Source organism: Peromyscus maniculatus, chromosome 16, assembly GCF_049852395.1.
Source record: "Peromyscus maniculatus bairdii isolate BWxNUB_F1_BW_parent chromosome 16, HU_Pman_BW_mat_3.1, whole genome shotgun sequence".
Lineage (NCBI taxonomy): Eukaryota > Metazoa > Chordata > Mammalia > Rodentia > Cricetidae > Peromyscus > Peromyscus maniculatus.
Window position 1 is genome coordinate 55878283 of NC_134867.1, and position 26757 is coordinate 55905039.

Below are 26757 nucleotides of genomic sequence, written 5' to 3' on the forward strand. Positions count from 1 at the left end.
CGACATCTCAATTGAGAAAGTGTTCCCACTAGACTGGCCCGTGGGCCAGTTTGTTGTATATTGTCTTAATTAGTGATAGACATGGGAGAGCCCAGCGCAGGTGGTCCCGGGTGTATAAAAGAGCAGGCGGAGCAAGCCAGGAAGCAGAGCTGCGTGACTTCTGCTTCAGTTCCTGACTCCGGGTTCCCTTGAGTCCCTGCCCTGACTTCCTTACACGATGGACTGTGCTGTGGAACTGGCAGATGAAACAAACCTTTTCTCCCAAGTTGTTGTCAGTTGTAGTGTTTTATCGCAGCAATAGGAACCCCAGCCAAGACACACGGCCATCTTTGCACTGCTGTTGGACTACCTGATGCTGGTCTCCAGAGGGTTTGGGCTCAGAGAACGAAGGTCTAGAGTTTGACCAATGAGCATGAGGAGTTCTATGAGCTGAGCAGAACCAAGGTCTCCCTGACCTTCATCGGCTGCCTCACTTTCTCCCTCCTGAGGGGAGGGAAGGGTCTGTCTCTGTAACTCCCCTGTAGACCTAGAGGCTGGATTCTCCAGAATACAGCCTCATGGAGAACACCAAGTTGACACCATCGGCAGAGCACAGGTGGGTTTTGTTCCAAGTATTTGCTGTTCAGGCTCCTTCACCTCCCCTAAAAATACTTTACTATAAAATTGCCTGTAGCCCACGACAAAAAGGCTATTGAAGCTTCAACCCTCTGGCCTCTCTTTGAGTTTTTGTACTTTTGTGTGACGCCCATCATCTTACACATGAATACATTTGTGTATCTTTTCTCCTGTTCATCCGTCTGCTGTTGTTTGTCTTATTAAACTCGATTATCAAACCTTCAGGGGATGTCCAAGAAGGCTCCTTTTACCTTGACAGGGCCAAAACATGAGATGATGTCTCATAGCAGACAGGACAAAAGGAGGGATAAACGTCGTCTAAGAGATCGCCAAGGGGGATTTGGTGCTGGGTAGCAAGACCACTTCAAGAGGTCCGACAAGTCCTATTAACAGAGGCCGCCTAAGGAAGGACATTTGCAACCACAGAATGGATCTAAAGAGACGAGGGGGAAGCCTGCCTGTTAATATGACTAACTGCAACCCAGTCACATAGTCATTTGCAGCCTGTCCACATTTTATTGAGATGAGCAATTACATGTCCTGTAATGGCAATGAAGCAATAAAATTTATGTCTTGTCATCTTTAACAAGATTAGACATAACCCCGCTCATAAATGTAATCCTGAATGGAGATTTTTAAGAACATAAGTATAGTTAAGGATCCTTAAGTTTATCCCTCATAGTTAATTAAAATCCTCCCCAGGAATCAGCAGATGATAGATAGAAGGGCGTTGAACCTTTCACTCCATGGAAGGGTGAACTAATGATTTTTCCATACCTTGCTCAGCTCAGGCAGGCTCTGTGACTCACAACACTTGTACCACATGGACTTCAGAAGAGAGGCGAAGGGTGTGACTCCAATTCCCGTTGCAATGCACACACTCACAGGGTAGTGGAACACATCCGTCAGGGAGCCTCCGAAGGGCCCGTCCACCGCCAGCCTGGAACCACAGAATGCAGTTTGCTTGACCATTAGAATGTCTTGACTTGAACGCAAAGCCATCCCAGGCGGGTGGTTTTTATAGGATGGGTCAGCCAATGCAGGCCGAAAGGTTGGTGGGGTGTATCGGGGTTCTCTCTTTGGGGAGGGGAGATGGATAAATTGGTTGGATCGGTGCTTGCTGCAAGAGCATGAGGACCTCAGTTTATTTGATTCCCAGGACGTATATAAAAAGCTGAGTGTGGTAGCAAGTTTGTAGTCCCGGTGTTGGGGAGGCAGAGACAGGCAGGTCCTGGGAGCTCCCTGGCCAGTGAGTCTATCCTAATGGCCACTTTCAGGCAAATCAAAGGATGTCTAAAAATGAAAATAGGGTGGAGAAACAAAAATCAGAGAAGCAACCTGACATTGACGCCTAGCCTTCCCATGAGCATGCATACTCATGTACACATGCACACTCACACGTGAGTACACACACACACACACACACACACACACACACACAGGTATACACACTGCTCTATTTGGAGAGCTTGGAATAAGCTTTAGCACTTGGGGGCCCACTCTACTGGAAGAACACTACCTGGACATCCTGGCTAGGTGCAATTTATGGAAGGCAAAGTGTGCCTTTCTCTGCTGTGGCTCACCTCATCGACATGGCTTGCTCTTTTTAGAGTTCTGACACCTTTCTTAGCTGCCTCCCTGACTTGCTTCCCTCAGCTGCCAGCTGAAAGCGAAGGAGACACTCCACAGTGGCTTAGAAGATTTGCGTTTCCTTTTCAGGGTGAAATCCCCTGTTTTCGTTTGTTTGGCCATGTTTTCATACATTTATACCATTTTAGTCACATAGAGTTGATTTGCTTGGAATAAATATAATTTTGAAATGATTTGTCTGTTATGTGCAACTTGTAAAACTCACTATTTATATTTGCTAAAATACAATCTTATAGTTCCTTTATGATCATCACCCCAGGGCCAGTAAAAACGTCTTGCCTTTGCTTAGCATTTTTCTTTATAACGATAAAACGTATTCTTTGAATAAATAAGACATTTTTACATGGATAGGGCACTGGATTCTTCACCATGTCTCCATGTTGATATTTATTCTATTTCCTAAATGCATAGTAGTATTGTCTCCTGCCATATAGCATATCACATGGACTTCTCAGCTGCGTTAATTCTCTCTCTTCACTTGCTTAAATGGTACCCTTCCTGTAGGGCCTGTCTAAACACTGTTTCTCTAGGGAAGTCCTCCCGGACCCCTTTGACTAGGTGAAATTCCCTCATCTCTCCTTCCTTACTGTTGTTTTAATATTACCATTTATACTATGTGTGCTCATGATTTAGTTATGTCTGTCTTGACCCCTAAGCTTCTAGGTCTAAGGATGTGGGAAGCAGGTCTGTCTTTACTCATTGCTTACCTGATGCTTTGCTGACTGCCCATCCTGGAGCTGTTCAATAACAATTTGTTGAATCAATTGTAGAGGGAATATTTAGAGCATTTCAGTACACAGAATGTATTAAATTACTCCAACTATTCCAAAAGTACACATTTACATATGAACAAAGATATGCTAATTAAAAGGTTTCTAAGTCATTCATAACCATTCCCCGAGGAAAGCCTGTCACCTACATGGTGGGGATGGGGGTTAACCCATTTGGGCATTAAATCTGTGTTCATGAAAGTTCAAATGGATTTATTTAAAAATATTCTGTATCCCAGACTTCCTAATAATTCAAATGAACTTTCCTTGAGTTAATCTTAATTACTAAGGCTTAATTACATATTGATATATGGAAATAGAAGAATAAAAATAAAAGGCCATTAACCAGAAAGTGCTAGTATCTTAGACCACTGTAAGTTATTTTATAAATAATTAGATAGATGACAGGTAGATAGATAGATAGAGATGATAGGTAGAAAGATAGATGACAGATAATAGATAGATAGATGATAGAGAGATAGATAGATGATAGATGATAGACAGATGATAGATATATAGATGATAGGTAGGTAGATAGATAGATAGATAGATAGATAGATAGATAGATAGATAGATAGATAGATAGATAGATGATAGAGAGACAGAGAAATAGAGACCTTACCCATGGATTAAGATGTCATATTGTTGATTATTTTTATAATTAGTGATCAGTGATTTGTTTGATACTAATTAAAAAAAGATATCAATTAAATTCAGAGGACACCTGTGTCCCAAAGCCCACAGAAATACATACATACATATATGTATACATACATATATATAGAAACACACACACACACATATATATATACACACACACACACACACACACACACACACACATATATATATATATATGTATATCTTTCTAATTCTTTAGAATTGGGAGCCCTTACTTGCCCTGTCTGAGAAATGACCATACTCTGACATCAACCTGCAAGTTTGATATACTGGGGGCAGGTCTAAGTTTGAGATAATTCTTTTTCATGTCTTACTGAAATCTGTAAGGCTCTCACCTTTTGCCTCCTTTAGAGTATATTTCCTGTCTTTTTCCTTTCCTATATATCAAGTCTTGATGCCTTAATATTTGTTTTTTTTGGGGGGGTGGGTGGGTGGGCTACATTTCTCTATCCCTTGCAATTAGAATAGTTATCATTTGGATACTTTTTCTTTCTCTTTCTTTTTCCTCTCTTTCTTTCTTCCTTTCTTCTTTTCTTCCTTCTTTCCTTTTTTTTTTTTTTTGTGTGCTGTGACTATGTGTGTTCCTGGAATCATGTGTCTGCATGTGCCTTGGCATGTGTGCCTGTGTCTGCACACATATGTGTTTGTGCATGCATGTAGAGGTCAGCACTTGATGCCAAGTGTCTTCCTTGATCACTCTCCCTCTTATATATCAATGTAGGATCTTTTATTTGAACCAACAGCTCACTGATTTGGCTAGTCTGGCTAGCAAGCTGACTCCAGGATCACCCGTCTTGACTCCAGGAGCACTGGGATTACAAAGGGGCTGCCATGCCAACCCAAGATTTACGTGGGTCCTGGGGATGGTAACTTGGGTGGTCACACTTCTGCAGTGAGCGCTTTATCTGCAGAGTCATCTCCTGATCCCCGGATAAATTCTGGCTTCTGTGTTTATTCACCTGCCATCCCTTTGATCTGGACTTGGTGTTTTAATGCAAAGTAGGAAGTTATTCCTCTCACAGCAGCTGAGTCTTGCTTGCTCCTTGATGCTCCACACCATCAGCCTCCTTCCTCATTTTTCTGAGCTGAGGGTCATTGGTAACTAACATAACCACTGGTATAATCTAGGGTATTTGGCCTTTATGACTTTGCAGCTAATTGTGGTTAAGCCTTTCTGGGAACTCACACATTATGCCAAGGCCGTTATGGAACCTAATCCTACATCAAATAAATATTAAGATAACTGTGATCTCACTCTTAAGTGCAATATAAAAATGTAGTTCTCATAGAATTGGACAGTAGGATGATGGTTGGCTGGGGAGGGTTGGGAATGGGGAAAGGGGACTGGGAGGTGTCCATGAAAGGAGATCTAAGCACAGCCGTATAGGAAGGGCACTGGAGAGATCACACAGCAGAGATCACACAGCACAGCAAGGCTACTGTAATCAGTGAAGATCTATTATAATCTTGAAAAATGCAAAGGGAGTGCACGCTAAGTGTTCTCATCGTGGAAGGGCTAACTGTGCAAACAACTGCTCACTAGACTTAACATAAAGCACATATATAAACATAGTATGCATATATAAACATGATGTGCATATATAAATGCAATGTACATGTACTTCAACAATCAGCACATGTAATTTTGTCTGTCAGTTACCAAAAACTAAGAAGGCTAGGAGGGTTATATCCATGAAGGACGAAGGGGTGGAGCAGATGTACCCAGAGAGGCCCCAGAGATCAAATCCTGTCGGACCTCCCAGGGACACTCCATAGACAAGAAGCAGCATGCAGTGTTTTCTGTGGGTTGATTGAAAGCTAGTTGGGTGGCGAAGGGAAGAATGTTAGGCAAACTACGTAACTGGATACACACAGAGCCAAAGCAAGGATAACAAAGAAGTTGAAGGTATAAAACTTAACAAAGGAAGGGAAGGGTAGGGACGAGGTAAGCAAGCAGACATGGTAGGCAATTGTGTTGTATTGTTTGTGTGTGGGGGGGGAGTTACTTCCTTCTACATTTGTCCCTAATTTTAGGCATTTTCACTTCGTTTTAAATCTTAGAACCCTGTTTCATTGCTTATTGTTTATTACTCATCTTTGACAGGAAGGCATGCATCCATTCCACGCACTGGACAAAACCAGTGTGGCGTCCTTACGGTTCCACCTTCCCTGGAGAGCGGGAAAGGGGCAAAAGACTCACTTCATTTCATGCCTTATACTCGTACTGGTGCTTACTTAGTCATCAATAAATAATTGAGCTAAAGAATATGCACTAGGTTGAAGGTGTTACTGTTTTCTGCTATGTTATCTTTACGTGTTTGACATTGTTCTTAACCCTGGAGATGCAGCAGAAGGGATAACAACATCTCACCCGCAGGAACTTCCATATAACTATGCACCACGGTGTTTTATAAGTAAAGTCAACATGCGGTGGCTACTGTCCCCTGAGAAAGGTACAAGTAGACTTTGTTTTTTTAATGATTCATTAAAATATTCAGTTTGAAAATTGTTTTTTCCTCATCTTTTTCTGTTGTCTCATTTTTTTGGCCCTATTCCATGGACTTCATGTACTATTGGATGATTTTATAGGAGTGGGAAATGACCATCTTGTTCACTTAAAGGAGCCAAGGCATGACCATGCACACAGGGTCTTGGGTCAAATGCCTGGGCTGCTCTGAATAGAGTAGCGGTATGGGCAGAAACATGATTAATATGAGAAGAAGCCCTGACTTCAGTGTCTTATACTATGTATTTGAAAATAGGGTTGCAGAGATGAGTAGTCTCTCTAGATGTCTCCTATACATTACCATGTGGTCATGTAGGAACAGTACAGGTCAAGTCCAGCAATGACCAGAATAGAGCATCCTTCTTCAGAAGACCAGCCTTTGCAAATACAGTCTGAAACCCCAGTATGTGATGGGAGAGAGCTCATGACTCATGGCAGGCTGTACATAATTAGACAAGAGCTGCTTTTAGATCTGGAAAGGAAACTGTTCTTCCTGGATCATCGCCTACTTTTGTTGAACATTTATTTATTTTTACAGAAATGTACTTGCTTCTCTTAAATTATACATTTTATGAAGACTTTCCTTTTTTTTTTTTTTAAACGAACCCAAGCTTGAAGTCTGGTGTAAAGCAATTTCCGAAATTGACAATTTATTGATGCATTTAGATATCTTCCTGTTTGAAGTATTGCGACTTGAATGAAACAGTGATTTGGGGGTGGGGGTGGTGGTCTCACCTTGGCATATTACAGAGCTCCCTGGGGGCCTGTCCCTCTGCCCCAAAGGCTTTCAATAATGCCTCTGTCCAGTCTCCAGATGCACGGATGTGCACACTGAAGAAGTCCTCCTGGGGAGCGGAGGTGAGTGTGAAGGGGTGCCATTCCAGAGGGGAGATGGATGGGCACTGGATGAAGATGTACTGTCCGGGCGCCATCTTGAAATCGCGCTTCTTCATGTGAAGTTCCAGGACTGCAGACGGGTGGCTCACCACCTACAACAGAGCAAGATAGCTGCGGGGATTCTCTCTCAGGTAAAACGACAAGAGCACAGTCTTCATTCCATCAAAGGCTTGCAAAATCGTTAACTGCCTTTTTTTTTTTGAGGTATAATTTCCTTAGACCATTGATATTTGTTCCTGCTTTCATGCCTGGACTTGCAACTTGAGTGATAATAGAGTTCACTGTGTAGGGCGCTGTGCTTGACTTTTACTAACTGCACGGGGCGGGGTGGGGGGGGCGGCGGGGAGGGAGCAGGCAATGTGGCAGGCACGTGACTCCGAGCCCCACATGACTCCACGCCCCACGTGACCCCCACGCCCCACGTGACCAAACTTCCCTGAGCCCAGATAACCATTTCTAATTGAGTATAAGGGGGCATGAATGCATAGCCCATAATTTTACTCGAGCTTATTAAAATAATTGCCACACCATCTTTACTTAAAAAAACAAAAACCCCTAGCAGTAATTTGTTATGTTTGGCAGTTACTTGCATATTTTCTCAATCTCTTGAGAATTAACCCTGGAATTTTCTTCATGGTGAAGGAAAAAAATACCAGCCTTCCACTTCTCCCCAAAATGTTTTATTTGTTGCGTTTTTTTACTAAGTACTGTCTGGGTTCTAAGTTTTGGGTAGAGGGAAGCCCTGTAAAGCTTCTACAAGGATTTTATGCTAATGACTCATCTGAGGACAGAAGCAGTTGCCCTCCGTAGATATCCAATGTTTCATGAAAACTCTGCATACCTCCACGCCTTTTATAGTAAACACATACAAGAACACAATCCAGTATGTGAATACGAGGATGACACTTTTTCATGTGAGGAGCCCCTCACAGCATTTTATTCTTTAGTTCTGGGATTCTGCTCTCCCTTCTGACATTGCCTCAGATGGAGCTACAAAATGGTCTTCTCAGTGACAGGTGTAGTTTCCCATACATGTTCCAGTCTGGGCTGACATCCCATTGTGATAAACTGAACTCAGCAAGGTAGAAACAAACTAGAGCATTCCCTTGTTCATCTTCTTTGTATGAGACAGTGAAGGGTTGTAGTGTTCTGTTAAAATTGTACTAGCTAACACTTGGGAGTGGGTAGATGTACTGGATGGTATTGTGTGTCAACTGGACACAAGCTAGAGTCATCAGAGAGGAAGGAGCCTCCGTTGAGGAAATGCCTCCATGAGATCCAGCTGTAAGGCATTTTTCTCAACTAGTGATAAATGGGAGAGAACCCAGCCCACGGTGGGTGAACCATCCATGGTCAGGTGGATTCTATAAGAAAGCAGGCTGAGAAAGCCATGGAGGACAAGCTAGTAACAGCACTCCTCCATGGCCTCTGCATCAGTTTTTTTTGGTCACGGTGTTTGTCATAGCAACAGCAACCCCAACTAGGACAGTAGAGTACTTTGAACTTCTGTCAACCTGGGGGTAATGCTTTTTCTGCCTGTCTGTTCCTATATTCCTTCAGCATGAAGCAAAAATTAAAGAGCCATAAGGATGAATAGCAAGACAGGAAAGTCCTACCACGGAGCACACCACTAAACAGGGTAGAACACTGTATGTCCACCCTCTCCATCTTAAACGTCCAGCACCCTTCATATCCTGAACCTGTGGCTTCATCTCAAGCCTGTGCTCAGTACTCCCAGGTAAGACTGTGAATGCTTGAAGCTGTGTGAGTGATACTGGCATGCTTGCAAATTTTCACCTTGATATGGTATCTGAAGCTACTATGGTCAGTGTAAAGCATTCTTAGTAGTTTCCTTGTCTTTTCCTCACTAGAGAGAAACCATAATAAAGAGAAATATAGCTAACTCCAGTGCCATGCCATAAGCTTTGATCAGAATTGCGTGTGCCAGCATGGAGCCTTGATCCCTGTCTCCAGTAAAATTGGTTGTACTGAAAGATGCTCCGATGCAAGCAATTATTAGAACAGAAGATGAGCCTCTAAATTACAGGCCGTTCTGCAATAAAAATGGCAAATTAAAAACTTGGGCTAATAAAAAATTTTCATCTACACTCAGGCTTTTATTCAGACATAAAGCTACAAGCATACCTTGGTAATGACAACTTCTTGTTGAAATCTCCAGGACCTAATTATTCTTTCACATGCGTACAAGACCACAGGGCCCAAAGCCCATTTCCAGGCCTGGAGAGAGAGGAGGAGAGAGATGAAAATCCAAAAATTTCTAATTTGCACCGTATCAATTTATAGTATGATAACTATAAGGGCCTAAGATACTTCCCTTAAGATTGGAGCAGCTATCAACAACCAAGATGTCTCTGTGTACTAAATACGATAACATTTAATTATTCCTTAAAGTCTACAATCTTATTTAGGAGATTAAATCCTCCTCTATGGGTTTTTATACTTACTTGATCAATGATGCCTTTATGTAATTAGAAATAATTGAATTTTCAAAGAAGTAAGAAAGGCAGATTGGTGTTTATGTTATGTATGATAGGGTTGTAAATGCTCCCCAAACCCAGCCAAAGTCAAAGGCTTACAAAAGAGCATTTTTCAGCCAACGTAAGGAGTTTCAAATAGTAGTGTTGGAAGCCAATAGTGCCTCACAACTAGGGGATCTGTCTGAATACAGACACCCACTGTCTCCCTGGCCCCCATACACACAATGTTATCTAGAATGAAAAAAAAAAATCAAGCTAGCTTCTTGAACACCTTGAGTCTCAGAGGATCAGAACAAAGGCATCAACAATTGTTTGGAGAGCTATGATAGTGAAAATTTTCATGCTTAAAAAAACCACTATTACTAAGATATTACTTATTATGTTATTTTTTGAGGATAATCTTCATTATAGATGACCCACTATTTGGTAGCCTCTTCTTATCTCCGGTGCTGTGTATAATGAAAGGGTTGTTTCTCCAGTAGATGGGAAGGAATGGGAACTTATAATTTTTGTGGTTCAGTGTTAAACAATCCTTACATTGTGTGTGTGTCAGGTATTGATATATGATATAGCCTCTTCATTTCATAGAGGAAGAAATGGAGGCTCAGTCTGATCAAGCCACTCCTTCGACATGATAATGTATCTGGTGAGGATATTGGGGTGGGTGGACCCAGCACACAGGTTCTGTTTTTACAGAATCTCAGCTGCCTCCCTTGAGTACTAACTATACTGCAGACATGGAGTCCCACTGCTTCCTGACTAACACTGGAATAGATCCCGAAGCTTGCTTTATTAAACAGCAGCGATTCCTGAGATTATTGAATTTTAGATGTCAAGTTTTTTTTTCCCCCTCTGAAATCTTGCCTTAATCTTATAGAAAAAACAAAACATAAACGAACTCTGATTTTCTGAGAATGGGTTTGAGTTGCCGACGGAAGCTTGGCTGGATATCAGAGAGCCTCATTGGACCTCAAGGCTTGGAAAATGTTCTTGAATTTCCTTCTCGCCATTCTGAATCTACCATGATCTAAGTTCTTCAATAAGATCTTGGGAGCAGGGAAGGCACACCCTTCTTTTGAGTTGGTGTGTCCTTTGAATGCTGACTACTCATTATGTCCTTACTGGATCCATCTTCAAGACCTTATATATTATATATTATAGCTTTTTGATATAATTTTTATTTCTTTTAAATTATATTTCTTATGTTTAGTCCTTCCCTCTCTCCCTCCCTCCCTCCCTTCCTTTTTTTTTTCTGTTAGTCCTGGCTTTGTTTGCATGGTACTTGTCCTCACCTATCAGCCCGTCTGCTTCTTTCCTGGGGGCCTCTTGCTTGCTTGATAAACACGAGGATTTATTCAGGCAACACCAATCAATTTGACCCACTTTTTCTGCCTGAGTGGGATTCAGCAACGTGTTCAGAATAGGAGCTAGGATGAACCCTTTTGTCGACTTGTGCTATGGTGAGGCAGTGAAGTTGACCAGAGGAGGAACACAGAGGACATGGCGGAAGGATGGAGATGGAGCTGGACCAAGTCAGTGAAGCCGTAGCTTCCTCATGCTTGAATAGGCCAGAAAGTATTTTAAGCTGTGGTTTGGCTATTTAGAGATATGACAGCAACAATTCTTTCTACACGAGAGAAAGATTTGCAAAGACATTCATGTAGTCTTTGTGTATTTTCATAAATAATCTTCCATAGCCATTTGAAAACACACATTTTAGACATCACAAAGTTCATTTTGGTGGTGTCAAATCAGCCATGGCCTCTGATTTTTCCACATTGATGAAATGGAATGAGTTATTTTTCTTTCCATGGTTAGTCAGGAAGGAGAATGTAAGCCATTAATCCTTGGCTCTAGCTCTATGCTACTATATAAATTGCTCCAGGAGAAGATAGTGAAGCTTATTTATACTGTGATACTCCCAGAGTCCCTTAGAAGTTCAGGAGTGAGGTGAGATACAATCAGTGATATTAGGAAAGTGCTCCAGCTGTGGGAATCAGCATAGATGGAGAGATCATGCTCCTGTCTTTTATCCTGTATTTTCAGATACTTCATGAAATGTGTGTGTGTGTGTGTGTGCCTGCGTGCATTCCTGCCTGCCTGCCAAGGTCAATTTTGGGTATTGTTCCTCAGGAGCCTTCCACATTGTTTTTTGGAATAGGATCCCTCACTGAGACCTGAGGTTCACTGATTAGGCTGAGGTGATTGATTGGCCAGTGAGCCCCAAGGAGCTGCCTATCTCCACCTGCCAGTGTTTGGATTACAAACACACTCTACTATGCCAGCCTTTTGCGTAGGTGCTGGGGACTGAACTTAAGTCCTCACACTCGCATGCAAAGCTCTTTACTGACTGAGCTGTCTCCCCAGCTCACATCTTGGGCTTTTGTATATTTGAATTTTGCATTTTTCAAACTGGAAAATGATTGGAGAACATTCTTATTTAAGTCCCTGCCAAGCTCTTGAATGTTTTGGGTTTATTCACAGAGATAAAAATGATGCTGGGAACACAGAAAGGAAGTCTTGGAAGAAGGTCAGAGATTTGGAAGGAATGTCATAGGATGTGGGGAAGAAATGCCACAGGCTGCCACAAAGTCAGGAGGTTGTTTTTTTTTTCATGGTGTGGCTTTGCTTGGAATGAATGGCCTTTGCATCAGAGGCAACACTTTGGAACACCCTCCACCTCACCGTCTCCATCTCTTAATGGGTCTGAAATGTTTAGTGTGTCAGCTTCTTTAGTACTGAAAAACCGTATGAATTCTTAGCTTTCCTGTTTCCTACTCCAAAACTGTTCAGAAAAATCACAGTACAGTGAGTGCATTATAACAGAATTGAAAACACGTTGATTTAACAGCAACAACAGTGAAACTTGATACCTCCGTTTTTATTCCTACCAGAAGATAAGGGCAGGGTGGCTTTGCTTTTATTTTATGTGTGTGGTTATGGATAGACTATTTTTTATAGACAACGACCTCTCCTTGGGTAAGACTCTTATGCCCAAGTCCTGTGTTTGTCTACTGATGTGCAAGCAGGGTGACATACCACTTGATGGACGTTTACTGATTGACTCTACCCAGGTTCAAACTTTCCCTCTTACCATTTACATTATTCCTAGAAAGTGAAAAGAACAGAGCTGTATGATTACGATCTGCAGGAAAAAGGAACCAATTCCTTGCTTAAGGAGGACCAAGCTAGACTGAATGCATGAGCAATACTCAAATCTGCAGGCTTGTATGCCTGTGAGCTAGGGGAGAAAGGGGGGCAGGGGATTTCTTTGGACAGTTTATACAAGGTGATGGACAAAAGGTTCTCTGATTCAACATTGCATCACTGATGAATATTCTACAGACAAAATCTTCATAAAAAATGCCCCGGGAAAGAGAGGCAAAGAGGACTGAATTGAGTCTTGTTAAGCGGTATTCTGTCTGGCGCAGTGAAGCACGGACCCCTCGGTGTCCTTGGAATGCCTTTCTGGTCCAGCGTCCATAAGACATCAGAGGGAATATTGTACAGCCCAGCCAAGCGGTAATTGCACAGCCCACACACGCTTTGGATCAGGATCCATTAAAAATAATGGGCAAGAGTGACGCTGTGAGTTTGGGTGTGCAAAGAGGTGTAACGGGGGAGTTAGCAAGAGGTGGGGGAAGTCCCCCCCTCTTAATCATAATTAATGCCAACGTACACTGCTGGAAGCAGGCCCTGGTCTGTATTCATGAGGTGTGGGAGAGTATTGATTTTTTTTTTAATGGAGATGCTGTGGCTGAAAATTTTAGAGAGGTATTCATGTTCTTCATTAATATGCAGGCTAGATAGTGACTACCGAGAGTTGAGTTTAAGACAGAGACAATCTATACCAGCCATTAAAGGAACCACAGTCTAATGGGCACGTCTCTCAGTTTTAAACATTTCTCCCAGCAGTTTCACCCTTAAAATATGACAGTGGATTTACTGTATTCGAGAACTTTAAAAAAATGATTATTGATATTCTTCGGATGGCATTGTTTAACTTCCCCAATCCTCACAATTTATATGCTATTATATTCTATTATCCCATTTTAAATGATACACATTTTGGGCGCTTGCTGCCTCCTCATTTTCATTTTCCATTTTTGTTTGTTTTGAGACAAGGTCTCTTATCTTCCGAGATGGTTAGGCTTTGGGGGGACCCCCCGTGTAGCTGATGATTCTCCTGCTTCTATGCTCTGAGTGCTGAGGTTACAGACACATGGTTCCCTGCCTGCTGGGGTGCTGGGGTTTAAACTCAAGGCTTGGTGTGCACTAGGCAAACAGTCTACCAAACTACAGCCTCCGCTTCCTCCTCCTCCTTTTAATGTAGGTACTTCGTGTACTTCCTGCCACGTGTCAATCATCCAGTTAAAACAAAGGTTTGTACTTTCCTAATATATTGGAGACCCAACAGGAGTATTGTTCCTGTTCACTGATGTTACTGACTGCAATGCCTGCTGCATACCCAGAAAACGTCCCTTTCAAAAATCACTAAATTAATACTCAAGCTAATTAAATCTATTCTTGGCTAACATTGAGTTTCATTTGAACAAAAGCAATTGGACACCCCTAATTCTTTGGATTGCAAAAAGTTGTAGAAAGAAAGAAGGTAAGTTTATGAAGAGGCTTGGTCCTCTCAGTTACTCAGGAGACAGGCGGAGGGCTAGTGAGGAGGCAGAGGGTGGTGAGTCACCAGGCTAGCTCCCTCGGAGCCATTACTCTGCTGTTATGAAGTCCTGCAATATCAGACATCCATATTTAAGCCTGAGTAGCACACATTTCAAAGCCGCATAAAGTGCTTTTGGCAGTAAATCTCTTTTAAAATTATCCATAACTCGATTTCTCCATTAGCCCACTTAATAAAAAGTTGGCTTCACCTAGTGGTGACATGGGCGGCTTCTTTTTTCAAGTCTATAAAAGCTCTCGTTATTTTAACTGTGGGGACAGTTATTTTTAAAAAGCTCCTGGGTTCACTCTTACCGAAGGTTCTTTGCCAGAAAATTGAGGTACCGGGCACAAAGCAGCTGCCTCCCATTCGGCATAGTGCTCTCTGCAGAAGGTGACATTGTGGAGCCGGAGACTCTCTGGCGTTTGGCCTCGAACAATCCGACTTAGAAAAACACACACATACACCACACCAAAACACAAAGCACAAAACATGTCAAGCTGATTTTGTGCGGTGTCTTTGCACAGATTTATACTCTGCAGTGGGTTCCAGAAAAGCACTCCCATCTCTTGAAACTTCGGCTGCCTCTCACTTCCCTCGGCATCTTTAAAAATAGGCATTTAAAAAGCTTTGGATAACTTTGAAGATCCCAGAAAAGAAGTGCCCCTCTGTGGTCTCCTGTGTCACATTGAAAGTGTCTATATTAGAGAATTCATAATGAAGGAAATTGTTTGAACACATCCTTTTGTAGACTGTTGAATTTAATTAAGTTTCATCTCGCTCTGATTGCTGATTTGGGCTAATTGGCTAACTTTGTACGATTGGTTCCTTTTGCAGATTGATTTAACTTCTACCCTTCTTAGCTTGTTTCTGAGCGCTTAGAAGTTTCAAGTGAATAAGTCAAAAGAAGTGCCCAGAATAATGGTATTTTTCCCCCCAGTGACCACTAGTGGGCTTAGCATTTGACAAGGTCAAAACAGGTCACTTTGAAAGGTGTCTTTGAGGCTGTATTGATACATTTAAAAGTAGAAAGAGTCCTGAATGAATGGAGCACTGGATAAAGAGTCCGGTAATCCTACTGTATTGCATTTGTTACAGATGCATGACTAACTGACCTTTGCAAATTGCTTTGGCATCAACTCACAGGACGACTTTACACCACTGAGGTAATAGAATCTGGGAGCTGCTCAATTCCTGGGTGCTTTATGAAGAAGAAGCATTGGTTTATTTTGAGAAACTAGGTTCTCATAGACCAGAAACATCAGCATCTCAGAGACACATGTCTTGGCTGTGGAGTAGTAGTCTCCTTTGGTATTACAGGATGTGTGTGTGTGTGTGTGTGTGTGTGTGTGTGTGTGTGTGTGTGTGTGTGTGTGTGTGTAGGTGGGAGGTAGGGAAGCTCTTGGGAATAGTGTGATGTCAGTTGGAAATGACATGTTAGCCTCTGACTCTTCCTTGTAAGTCACTCAAACTTGGTAACATTCTTTTGAGTCAGGTAAGCAAGACTATTTGTGAATCCCCAGGGCACAAATGATGGTCAGCGAAGGTGGGTGAATGATAAATGGGAGGCATATTGTAGACACCATGCATTTTGGTACCTTCATCCTTAGATGTTAGGCAACCATCCCCATGCTTTCTACAGGAGGTTCTAGATCATTCTGTATGCATGTTATTTTAAAAAATAAAAAGTTTAAAATTTCTCTGTTTATACCATTGCGTAATAGGTAGATTAGTGACCTTTAATGCCTTCCTGCAATCCTACAACTACTTAGCATTTTGTATAGAACTTGCAAATCACTTTTGATGTAAACAGTAGCTGCAGAATATGTCAAGATGAGATTAAATAAGGTCCTTATCCCCAAATAAGCCTTTCAGCAAGGTTGCAATAACTCCAGCATCCTCCTGTGAGATACTGTTTGTGCACAAAAACATCTTCAGCAAGTTACTGACCATTGGGATCCACTTATGTTCCGATAGAAGGGATGTGGGTGCAGGGGAAATAGGTTTAGAGGAGTACAGAAAGATTTTCCATGTTAAAAGGAGGATCACACTGAAATTTCTTTTTTTTTGTTATTTTTAATAAATTTTTTATTAAGAGATTTTTCTATTCATTTTACATACCAACCACAGATTCCCTTGTCCTGCCTCCTCCCGCCCTCCAGCCTCCCCTCCACCCCCCCCCCCTCCATTCCTACCTCCTCCAAGGCAAGGTCTCCAATGGGGAGTCAGCAGAGCCTGGTACATTCAGTTGAGGCAGGTCCAAGCCCCTCCTTCCTGTACCAAGGCTGCGCAAAGTGTCTCACCATTGGCACTAGGTTCCAAACCATGAGTGGAAAAAGTACAGAGACAACTAGCCAAACTAGTGGAAACACATGAACTGTGGACCAATAGCTGAGGAACCCCCATGGTACTGGACTAGGCCCTCTGGATAAGTGAGACAGTTGTTTAGCTTGAACTGTATAGGGGGCCCCCAGGCAGTGGGATTGGGACCTGACCCTAGTGCATGAGCTGGCTTTTTGGAACACACCAGCAGGCTTCCTACATACTAACAGAAAACAAACTGAAAAAGAGACTATGAAAGTATTCCTATTCACAGAAGCCTCAAAGATGTCTAGAAATAAACTTTCAAAGTGGTGAAAGACCTTTATAGTGAAAAAATTAAATCTCTAAAGAAAGAAATGGAAGAAAATACTAGAAAGTGGAAAGACTGCTTATACTCATGGATTGATAGAATTAATGTTGTGAAAAACAACCATTTTCACATTGCAGACTCAGTACAACCCTAATCAGAATTCCGATGACATTATTCACAGAAGTAGGAAAAAATACTAAAATCAATATAGCACCACAAAAGACCCCAGCTAGTTAAAGCAATCCTGAGAAAAAAGAACAATGCTGAGGGGATTACCATATCTTACTTTAAAGTACATTAAGAGACATAGTTATAAAAGAAGCATGGTACTGGAACAAATACAGACCTGTAGATCCATGACCCAAAGTAGAAGACTCAAACATAACTACACATCATTACAGCCATCTAATACGTGACAAAGATGCCAAAAATGCACACTGGAGGAAAGACAGCATCTTCCACAAAGGATGCTGGGAGAACAGGGTTTCTACATGCAGAAGAGTGAAATTAGACCCATATGTATTACCCCGCACAAATATCAACTTCAAATGGATCAAAGACTTGAGTGGGAAACCTGAAAACACTGATACAGTTAGAAGAACACATAGACAGAATCCTACAAGACATAGGTATAGAAAGGGACTTTCTGAATAGGTCTTCTTTCACTCAAGAATTAAGGCCAACAGTTGACAAATGTGACTTCAGAAAACTAAAAATCTCTGTACAGCGAAGGAAACAATTAAGTGAAAAGGATGCTCCAGAGCAGGAGCGAATGTTTGTTATCTGTACATCTGATAGGGGATTAATGTCCACAATATACAAAGAATTCAGAAACCATGGTTAAAACAAAGAACCCAATTAAAACATGAGCTATGGATCTGAACAGAGAGATCTCAAAAGAAGAAATAAAAACAGATAAGAAATACCTCAGTCGAATTTTTGGGATCACTTATGTATACTATCATGTCATCTGCAAATAGTAAAAGCTTGACTTCTTCCTTTCCAATATGTATCCCCTTGATCTCTTTATGTTGTCTTATTGCTCTGGCTAGAACTTCAAGTACTATATTGAATAAGTATGGGGAGAGTGGACGGCCTTGTCTTGTTCCTGATTTTAGTGGAATCGCTTTGAGTTTCTCTCCATTTTACTTTGATGTTGGCTGTTGGCTTTCTGCAAATTGCCTTTATTATGTTTAGGTATGTTCCCTGTATTCCTGATCTCTCCAAGACCTTTATCATGAAGGGGTGTTGGATTTTGTCAAAGGCCTTTTCAGCATCTATTGAGATGATCATGTGGTTTTTTCTTTCAGTTTGTTTATATGGTGTATTACATTGACAGACTTTTGTTTGTTGAACCACCCTTGCATCTCTGGGATGAAGCCTACTTGATCATGGTGGATAACTGTTTTGATGTGTTCTTGGAGTCTATTTGCCAATATTTTATTGAGTATTTTTGTGTCAATGTTCATGAGGGAAAATGGTCTGTAGTTCTCTTTCTTTGTTTGGCTTGGGAATCAGGGTAATTGTAGCCTCAGAGAAGGAGTTTGGTAATGTTACTTCTGTTTCTATTGTGTGGAACAATTTAAAGAGTATTGGTATTATCTCTTCTTTGAATCTGGTAGAATTCTGCGTTGAATCCATTTGGTCCTGGGTTTTTTTTTTTTTTTTTGATTGGGAGACTTTTAATGACTGTTTCTATTTCCTTAGGGGTTATTGGTCTATTTAAATAGTTTATATGGTCTTGATTTAACTTAGGTATGTGGTACCTATCCAGAAAATTATCCATTTCTTTTAGATTTTCCAGTTTTGTGGAGTACAGGTTTTTTAAGTATGACCTGATGATTCTCTGGATTTCCTCGTTGTTAGTTGTTATGTCTGCCTTTTAATTTCTGATTTTGCTAATTTGGATGCTCTCTCTCTGCCTTTTGGTTAGTTTGGATAAGGGCTTGATGCCCTTCAACTGAAGAATGGATGAATAAAATGTGGTACATATACACAATGGACTACTACTCAGCAGAGAAAAACAATGACATCATGAGGTTTGCAGGCAAATGGATTGAACTAGAAAATATTATCTTGAGTGAGGTAACCCAGACTCAAAAAGACAAACATGGTATGTACTCACTCATAAGTGGATACTAGATGTGAAGCAAAGGATAACCAGACTGCAACTTACAACTCCAGGGAGGCTAGCCAGAAGGGGGGACTCTAGGAAAGACACAGGGATTGCCTAGCAACAGAGAAATGGGTGAGATCTACATGAGCAAACTGGGGTGAGGGGGGTAACGGAGGGCAAGGGTCGGGGGAAAGAGAGCTTAGGGGAGAGGGAGGTCCCAGCTGGAATGGGAACAGAGTGGGAGAACAAGGAAAGAGATACCATGATGAATGAAGACCCCATGGGAATAGGAAGAGGCAGAGTGCTAGAGAGGTCCCCAGAAATCCACAAAGATGACTCCACTGTAGACTACTAGCAATGGTGGAGAGAGTGCCTGAGCTGACCTACTCTGGTGATCGGATGGCTGAACAACCTAACTGTCATGATAGAACCCTCATCCAGTGACTGGTCAAAGCAGATGCAGAGATCCATGGCCAAACCACAGGTGGAACTCCAGGAGTCCAATTGGTGAGAGAGAGGAGGGATTATATGAGAAAGAGATACCGAGACCATGATTGGAAAAAGCACAGGGACAAATAGCCAAACTGGTGGAAACACATGAACTGTGGACCAATGGTGAGGAGCCCCCATGGAACTGGATCAGGCCCTCTGGATAAGTGAGACAGTTGATGAGCTTGAACTATTTAGGAGGCCCCCAGGCAGTGGGCCCAGGACCTGTCTTTAGTGCAGGAGCTGGCTGTTTGGAACCTAGGGCCTATGCTGAGACACTTTGCTCAGCCTGGGAGGAGGGGACTGGACCTGTCTCAACTGAATCTACCAGGCTGGGCTGACTCCCCAGGGGAGACCTTGCCTTGGAAGAGGTGGGAATAGGGGGTGGACTGGGGGGAAGGATGGGGGTGGGAGGAGGGAGGACAGGGGAATCCATGGCTGATATATAAAATTAAATTAATTATAAAATAAAAATATTTATAAAAAAGGAAACATCTCAAAGTGTTTAGCATCCTTAGCAATTAGAGCAATGCAGATTGAAACTACTCTGAGATTTCATCTTGAGCCTGTCAAAATGGCTAAGATTGAGAAAACAGCTGAGAAGAAATGCTGGTGAGGATGCAGGGGCAAGGGAGCCTTTATTCACTGTTGGTGTGGTTGGAAACTGGTGCAGCAGCTATGAAACTAAGTGTGGAACATTCTCAAAGAACCAAAAGTAGATCAGCCACACCACCCAGATCTACCACTCAAAGGACTTTCCAAATACTTGCTTAACCATGTTCAATAATGCTTAGTCACAATTTCACAATAGTCAGGGAATGTGTATACATAGAGACACAGATCTGAGCACCCTGAGTGTAACATGGACTTACCCTCCTCCATGGATGGCCAGACTGATGAAGAAGAAGATGAAAATGTGGTGTGCATACCAGAAGAGCTCATAAGAAGTCCGCCTGATGAACTCAGTTGAAGAGGTCATAATCAAGATCAAAGCCAGAGAGATCACCAGGCCAGTAATCCCTGAGATTGTCATTAGCAGCTCAGTGGTTGTGCTCTAGGAGATACGAGGACCACCAAATCAATATTTTGGAATTTTGCACTTGGCTCAGGATCAGTACTAGAGGACCCAGGCAAAGAGCAATTTAGAGTATTTTGCTTCAGCGCACAGGACCTCAAGAAGGTCCAGGTACACTTCAAGAAACCAGCTGTGCAAATTTTTCTTTCTTCCCCTGTCTTACCCTGGGGATTTATTTACTTTGCTCAAATTTTATAAAATGCCATGCCATTAAGTACATATTTTTCCATTTGCACGAATTAATTTTATTGTCAAACCTACTATTTTGTACTAGAAAACATTTGAAGAACAATGCTGCGGAATAAGCTCAAATTTCAAGTTTTTAATTTTTTTAAGATTAAAAATGTGGCTCGCCATGCTTAATTGCATCTTCACATTAATAAACACTTTTTTGGGGAGAGGTTCCTTAGGGGCACTCCTAATAAAGCAGTCGCATGCTCTGTTCCCCTGGTGGTTATGCCTTGCTCTAGCTTTTTAATTGGAAAGACCATGACTTGCATTTCCTTCACATTATCTCAGGGGGGCTTGGTCTAAGGCTTGGTAAATCCTCTGTGATCAATAAGAGTACAGCTATTCTTATCTGGTGGGTACTCCCCAAAGAGCAGGATTCTGACCCATGAGTATGAGGGGCAGTTAAGTAGCCTTTAAGAATATTAATTGCGAAGCATTTTGTTTTTATTGTGAGTTCCCATATTCTTGCTTTGCCATTAGTATTCATACCCTGTGTTCCCATCACTGAGCCAACTACCAGCTCAATAAACTCACACTATATCTTTTGTCAGTAAAACCTCATTAATTTAGGCTGCTTTGAGATTTGGAAGTAATTTGGACAGGGACTTCTCCATTGTTTACTTTCTTCTTTTCACAGAATAGAAAAGTGGAATAAAGCTGAAAGAGGGTATATGGAAAACATTTTAAAGATTTTTTTATAAGTACACTCAGAACTTTAGAAGTCAATTTACAGCATTTGATGTGCTAATTTAAAAATCTTTTTTTAAAAAAAACTGTTAAAGCGATTTCTCCTTGTTTCCATGTGATACATTTATGGACTGGTCTGATTGCCATGAATAGTTTAAGGCAATCCCAGTGCATTGCCTATGAATTGCTTCAATGTATGTTTCGAGTTATTGATAATCATCTCTTCAAATGCCCAAATTAGAGGGGCTTCTGAGCTTAATTAGTACTTACATAGTATATTGCTTCTAAAATTTTGAAACAACTGTGTTTGAAGTAGCTTAATTAGCTTGTTAAATTGCTTTAAAGGTTATTTATAATAAATACTATTTATTGCATAGTCTCTTCAAGATGTTGAGATTTATTCTTGAGTCTCTGGTGAGCAGTGAATTTTGTAAAGCCTTAGTAGGGGAAAATGTAGACCCAAACAGGTGGCCAGATAAATTCTGAGATTCAACAAAATGGCATTAAAGGCATTTCTGCATGCTTAGGGCATCTGTAGTTTTGATTTGTAGCTATGAAATTTGTGCTTCTAATTGCTGTCAGTTAAGAAAAGGGAATTCAGTTTATTAATGGCCTGATGTTGTAAGCCTTCATGAGAGAATCAAGAATTTGACTTGGAAGAATCTCTTCCTAACTATAATCTGAATTTTCCTTCTCAGATAAAGGAACATGAGCAAATCCACTGCTTATAGATAGGGCCCAGGTAATAACAGTCAGGGAGACCCCTATGGATGGGGTGTATGGCCTTAAGACTTTTCTTAGAAAACAGATTATTTTTTCTAGGCAAAAAAAAATTGGTCTTTGTTCCAATATGTCAGTCCATAGAAAAATGTTTGGGTAAACCAGTAAGAGAAGATGTAAGAGTGAGATGAGGGAGAGAAAGGTCTTTGCCTCTACCTTTACTATAGTATGCTGTGGCTGATTTTACTTTTCTCTTCCCAGAGACACTACTACTCTGTGCCTTTAGATATTAGCACTAATGGAATCACTGGCCATGTGGTTGTCATTCTGAAATGACCTTCTTCGATCAGTATTTGGTTTGGCAAACCAGCTGTTCACTCATGTGCCAGAATAGGAGGTGCAGAGAACAGACCCAGAAAATGATTTGCAGGTTGAAAATGAAGCATCCACTTTATCATTTCTGGATTTAGATGCTATATGCTTTATGAATCTAACATCAGTGAAGGAAATATGATCAGGAGCCACTTTTAAAATTCATAATATTAGGGCTTTAATAGGTTTTTGCATTTCTAAAATATCATGTATATACTTTTACTATAAATTAATTAAGCAGCGTATGTTTTCTCCTTGCTCATATCCTTCCAGCCACATTAATGGTTGGAAAACTAGCTTTTCAAAAAGAAAGGTGAAATGGATATTAACATTTGGCAGGAACCTCTTTTATCTAGCTCTTTTATATAAAGCTTTTGAAATCTATTGCTCTTGGTTCAGGGACTGGAAGAGAAGGCTTCTGCAGAGGCGAGGCTGGTTATCATGCACGAACTCACCGTAGACGAGGTGCGGACTGGATTGAGGTAGCTCTCATTTGGTGCATTGCCAAGTTTGGAAAGTGCAGCCAGCAGCCCCTCAGCATCCTTGGCCTGACCCAGGTGGTAACGTTCCATGTTGAACAAATGTGCCACAATGTGGATCACTGAGGAAGAAGAGACATCGGACATAAGCTGTATTAAACTCATCCCTTTGAATTCTTTCAAAATATCATGCTGCTACCTTAAGTTTCTCTGTTATGGTTTTGGCAATTGCCAAGGATAAATGACTTATTTGTGCATTTTCCCCAGTGTCTTGAATAGAGTGGGACATATGGTGTATGGTTTACCACATGCATTTTAATTATATTAAGAAATAAAGTAATCTCAATTTGCCATGATTTAATTTCAAATATATAATCATTTTGGAAGTGATGTAAGTCATGATATCAAGACATAGTTATTGTGCTGGTTAGTTTTATGTCAACTTGACACAAACTAGAGTCACCTAAGAGGAGGAATCTCAATTGAGAAAATGCCTCTATTGGAAGCTGTGAGCCAGTCTACAGGGCATTTTCTTAATTGGTGATTGATATGATAGGGCCTACTCCATTGTTGAGTGGAGCCATCCCTGGGCTGGTGGTCCTGGGTTCTATAAGAAAACAGGCTGAGCAAGCCATGGGGAGCAAGGTAGTATGCAGCACCCCTCCATGGCCTCTGCATCAGCTCCTGGCTCTAGGATCCTGCCTTGTTTGAGCTCCTGCCCTGACTTCCTCAGTGATGGAGACAAACTTTCCTCCCCAACTTGCTTTTTTAGTTATGGTGTTTCATCATAACACAATAGTGGTCCTAACAAGACAGTTATATAGACAATGTAATTTATAAAGAAAGATGATATGTTGATGTAAATAGAAATACAAAGCTTCCCAAAGAAGTCAGAAAGAATTATTTTTCAGAATACTATGCATCATACACAGCAATAGACGTTTATTTGACATATAGGTTGATACCAGGGAGATATTGGCTTTGCATTTTTCTCAGACATATTTTCTGTACCTCTCTATATACTTTAACATGTATGTGTGTGTATAGGTACATACATATATATGCCCTTATACATCTACACCACACACACACACACACACACACACACACACACACACACACACACATACACACACACACACACGCGATGATTCTCACAGAATTTAAATGAAGCAGTGTTTGTGGAACCAAACATTCTTTCTGTGCTGTTAAGTACAGTGTGCTATCTAATTCTGAGAGTTGATGTTTAAATTCTAGGTAAACAGGACAAATTCAAGGATGCAGTATGATTTGGCCTGAAGATTCTGCATCCACGCTGCTCTCTCCTAGCTTGAGAACTCTGTTGGGAAGCCAGCAGTCCCGTTATCCCCATGGAGACCAAGGTGGGTGGCCAGTTGACACATACCATTGTGATCAGACTCAAGTGTGAAATATAGTTACACAGTTTTCCCACTTTCATAACTTCTTCTGCATCCACAATGGGAAGTAGCTGTGCCAGCTGCTATTATAGTCTATACACATTGTGGGTGTGTTGTAGCATCCTCCATGATTGTTCGCTGTGATTAGAGGTGGGGCAGAATGAAGGGAAATGAAAACCAAGCAGCTTCTGAGAGTATTGGGGATGGGGGGAAGCTCAGCCAGGAAAGGGCTTGCTATGTAAGTGTGAAGACTTGAGCCCTGTCTCTAGCACCTGTATAGGAGCTGGGCACAGCAGTGCAGGTTTATGACCTCAATACTGGGTGGGGCAGAGGTGGGGAAAGAGGTAGATACTTGGAATTGCTGGCCAGCCAGTCTAGCTAAGAAATATGGTGAGCTCCAGGCTCACAGAGAGACTCTGTCTCAAAAATATAAGATAGAAAACAACTGAGGAAGATACCCAATGCCAACTTCGGGCCTCCATAGACCCACGTGCGCATGCGTGAATGCACACACACAAGCCTTCTGCAAACACTGCTGCTACTTTGGTGTCTCTGGTCATAGCTGTGCACTTATTTAGACATGCCTTCTTCCATTTAGCAGAATTATCTTTTTTTCTTACCTGAGCTCCTTCTATCAAAATCAGTTCCTTTTCTGAGTAGTAAAGCTCTGCTTGCTCATGCTTTAAAACTCCATTCAAAAGTTGTTTTGTATACACACTCTTCAGTCACACACACATACACACACAGAGACACACACCCAGAGACACAGACACACAGACACACACACACACACACACACACACACACACACACACACACACACAATATTTGATTACAGCTTCTCAGAAAGTACTGTTCTGAACATTTATTTGTGCTTGCATGTCTCCAAAGGACTTTGACTCGTCGATACTTGTCCCTCCTTGAAACCTCAGCTGGACACCAGTAACTATTTCATAATTATTTACTAAATGACATTGAGATTACAGAAAGACAGAGGGGTTAAAAATAAAGGGTCAAGAAATCAATTGACTATAATCTGATTGGAGACGTATGTTTATTGATGTATATTTCTGGTGTGGTTTTCTTTCAGCTTTAAATTGAAAGTTAAGTCGGGCATACTTCTGCAGCTCCCCAAAGAAAGTAAAGCTTGTGATAGTGTTTCTGTAGCTATCATCTTTATTGCCTTCTTATGAGTTCCGTGAGGTTTTCATCCAATAAATAGTGTGTTTTCTCCTTAGGAACGGTCATGGTTTGTGTGTAGTTTGTCCCTGCTAAGGTTTGCATGGTAACACTGGTTTGGTAATGTTGAGGAGTGATGAGACCTTTAAGAGGTGGTCCTGAAGGGAGAGGTCATTACTAGACCTCCCTGTGCTCTGGCTCCAGGTGTCCCAATGATCCCCTCTCTGTGTGGTCCAGACACAATGCTGTCTGCCCTGATGTAGCATAGCTCGGGGCCGCTTGAAGGAATTTGCACCATATTGTTTAGTGTTTCCACTTCATAAGCAAATCTATTTTCTTTATAAAATACCCAGCATTATATATTTCCACAGAGGAATGAAAATGGACCATACTCAAACTCCATCACCGGATATGTCCATGTCTGCAAAGGGGGTCTCTTGCTCAGCCCAGGAATCCAAGAAGAGGAAGGCTCACCTGCCATCAACCTTCTGGTGTAGGTAAAATGGGAACTGCTTGCTAAATTTAACATAGACATCACCCATAATTCCTAAATTTCTGATAATTGACCTAATTTTTAAAATCTTTTTTTTATTTTAATAAAAATAAAAAATAATTTTTAGCTAACCTATACAGAATGCTTACTGCATACCGGACACTGTCGACGATGCTGTATCACTTGATTTGGTTTACAGGCACTAAGCCTCATTTTACAGACCAGTATTCAAAAGGACAATGGTGAAGGATAGATGAAAACCTGCTTATGTGACCTCAAGGCCAATCTTTGGACATATGGGCTGTATGCTTTATTTTGACTGACTTTGCTATTTATTCTGAATAGTTGCTCCTGTGAACCTAGATCAAGGGTTGTCTTACTTGGGTCCTTTGGTGTGGCACCACCCTGTCTCTAAGGCGAAGGCTCTACCCTGGTGTTTGAGGTCATCACCGCAGTCATCCTAAGAGTTCGTTTCCATTTTACCCCTCTCCCCACTCACTTCTTTGCCCTTTGCTTCCCTTCATTCTCTCTCCATGGAGACAGGTACCGGGGGCATTCCCATTTCACAGGATTAGGAACT

The 26757-nt window shown here is 41.4% G+C and overlaps 1 protein-coding gene across 1 annotated transcript in view; it reads right to left on the reverse strand.

The window, feature by feature from the left end:
* The window catches only part of Nox3 (NADPH oxidase 3), a 61957-nt gene that overhangs the window by 27439 nt on the left and 7761 nt on the right, over positions 1-26757 (reverse strand). The window contains exons 5-10 of the mRNA XM_006978063.3: positions 23064-23209; positions 20396-20577; positions 14601-14730; positions 9265-9357; positions 6958-7211; positions 1393-1555 (exon numbers count right to left, since the gene is read on the reverse strand). Of these exons, the coding sequence (XP_006978125.2) occupies positions 1393-1555; positions 6958-7211; positions 9265-9357; positions 14601-14730; positions 20396-20577; positions 23064-23209 (968 nt within the window). The remainder of the gene's footprint in view (positions 1-1392; positions 1556-6957; positions 7212-9264; positions 9358-14600; positions 14731-20395; positions 20578-23063; positions 23210-26757) is intronic.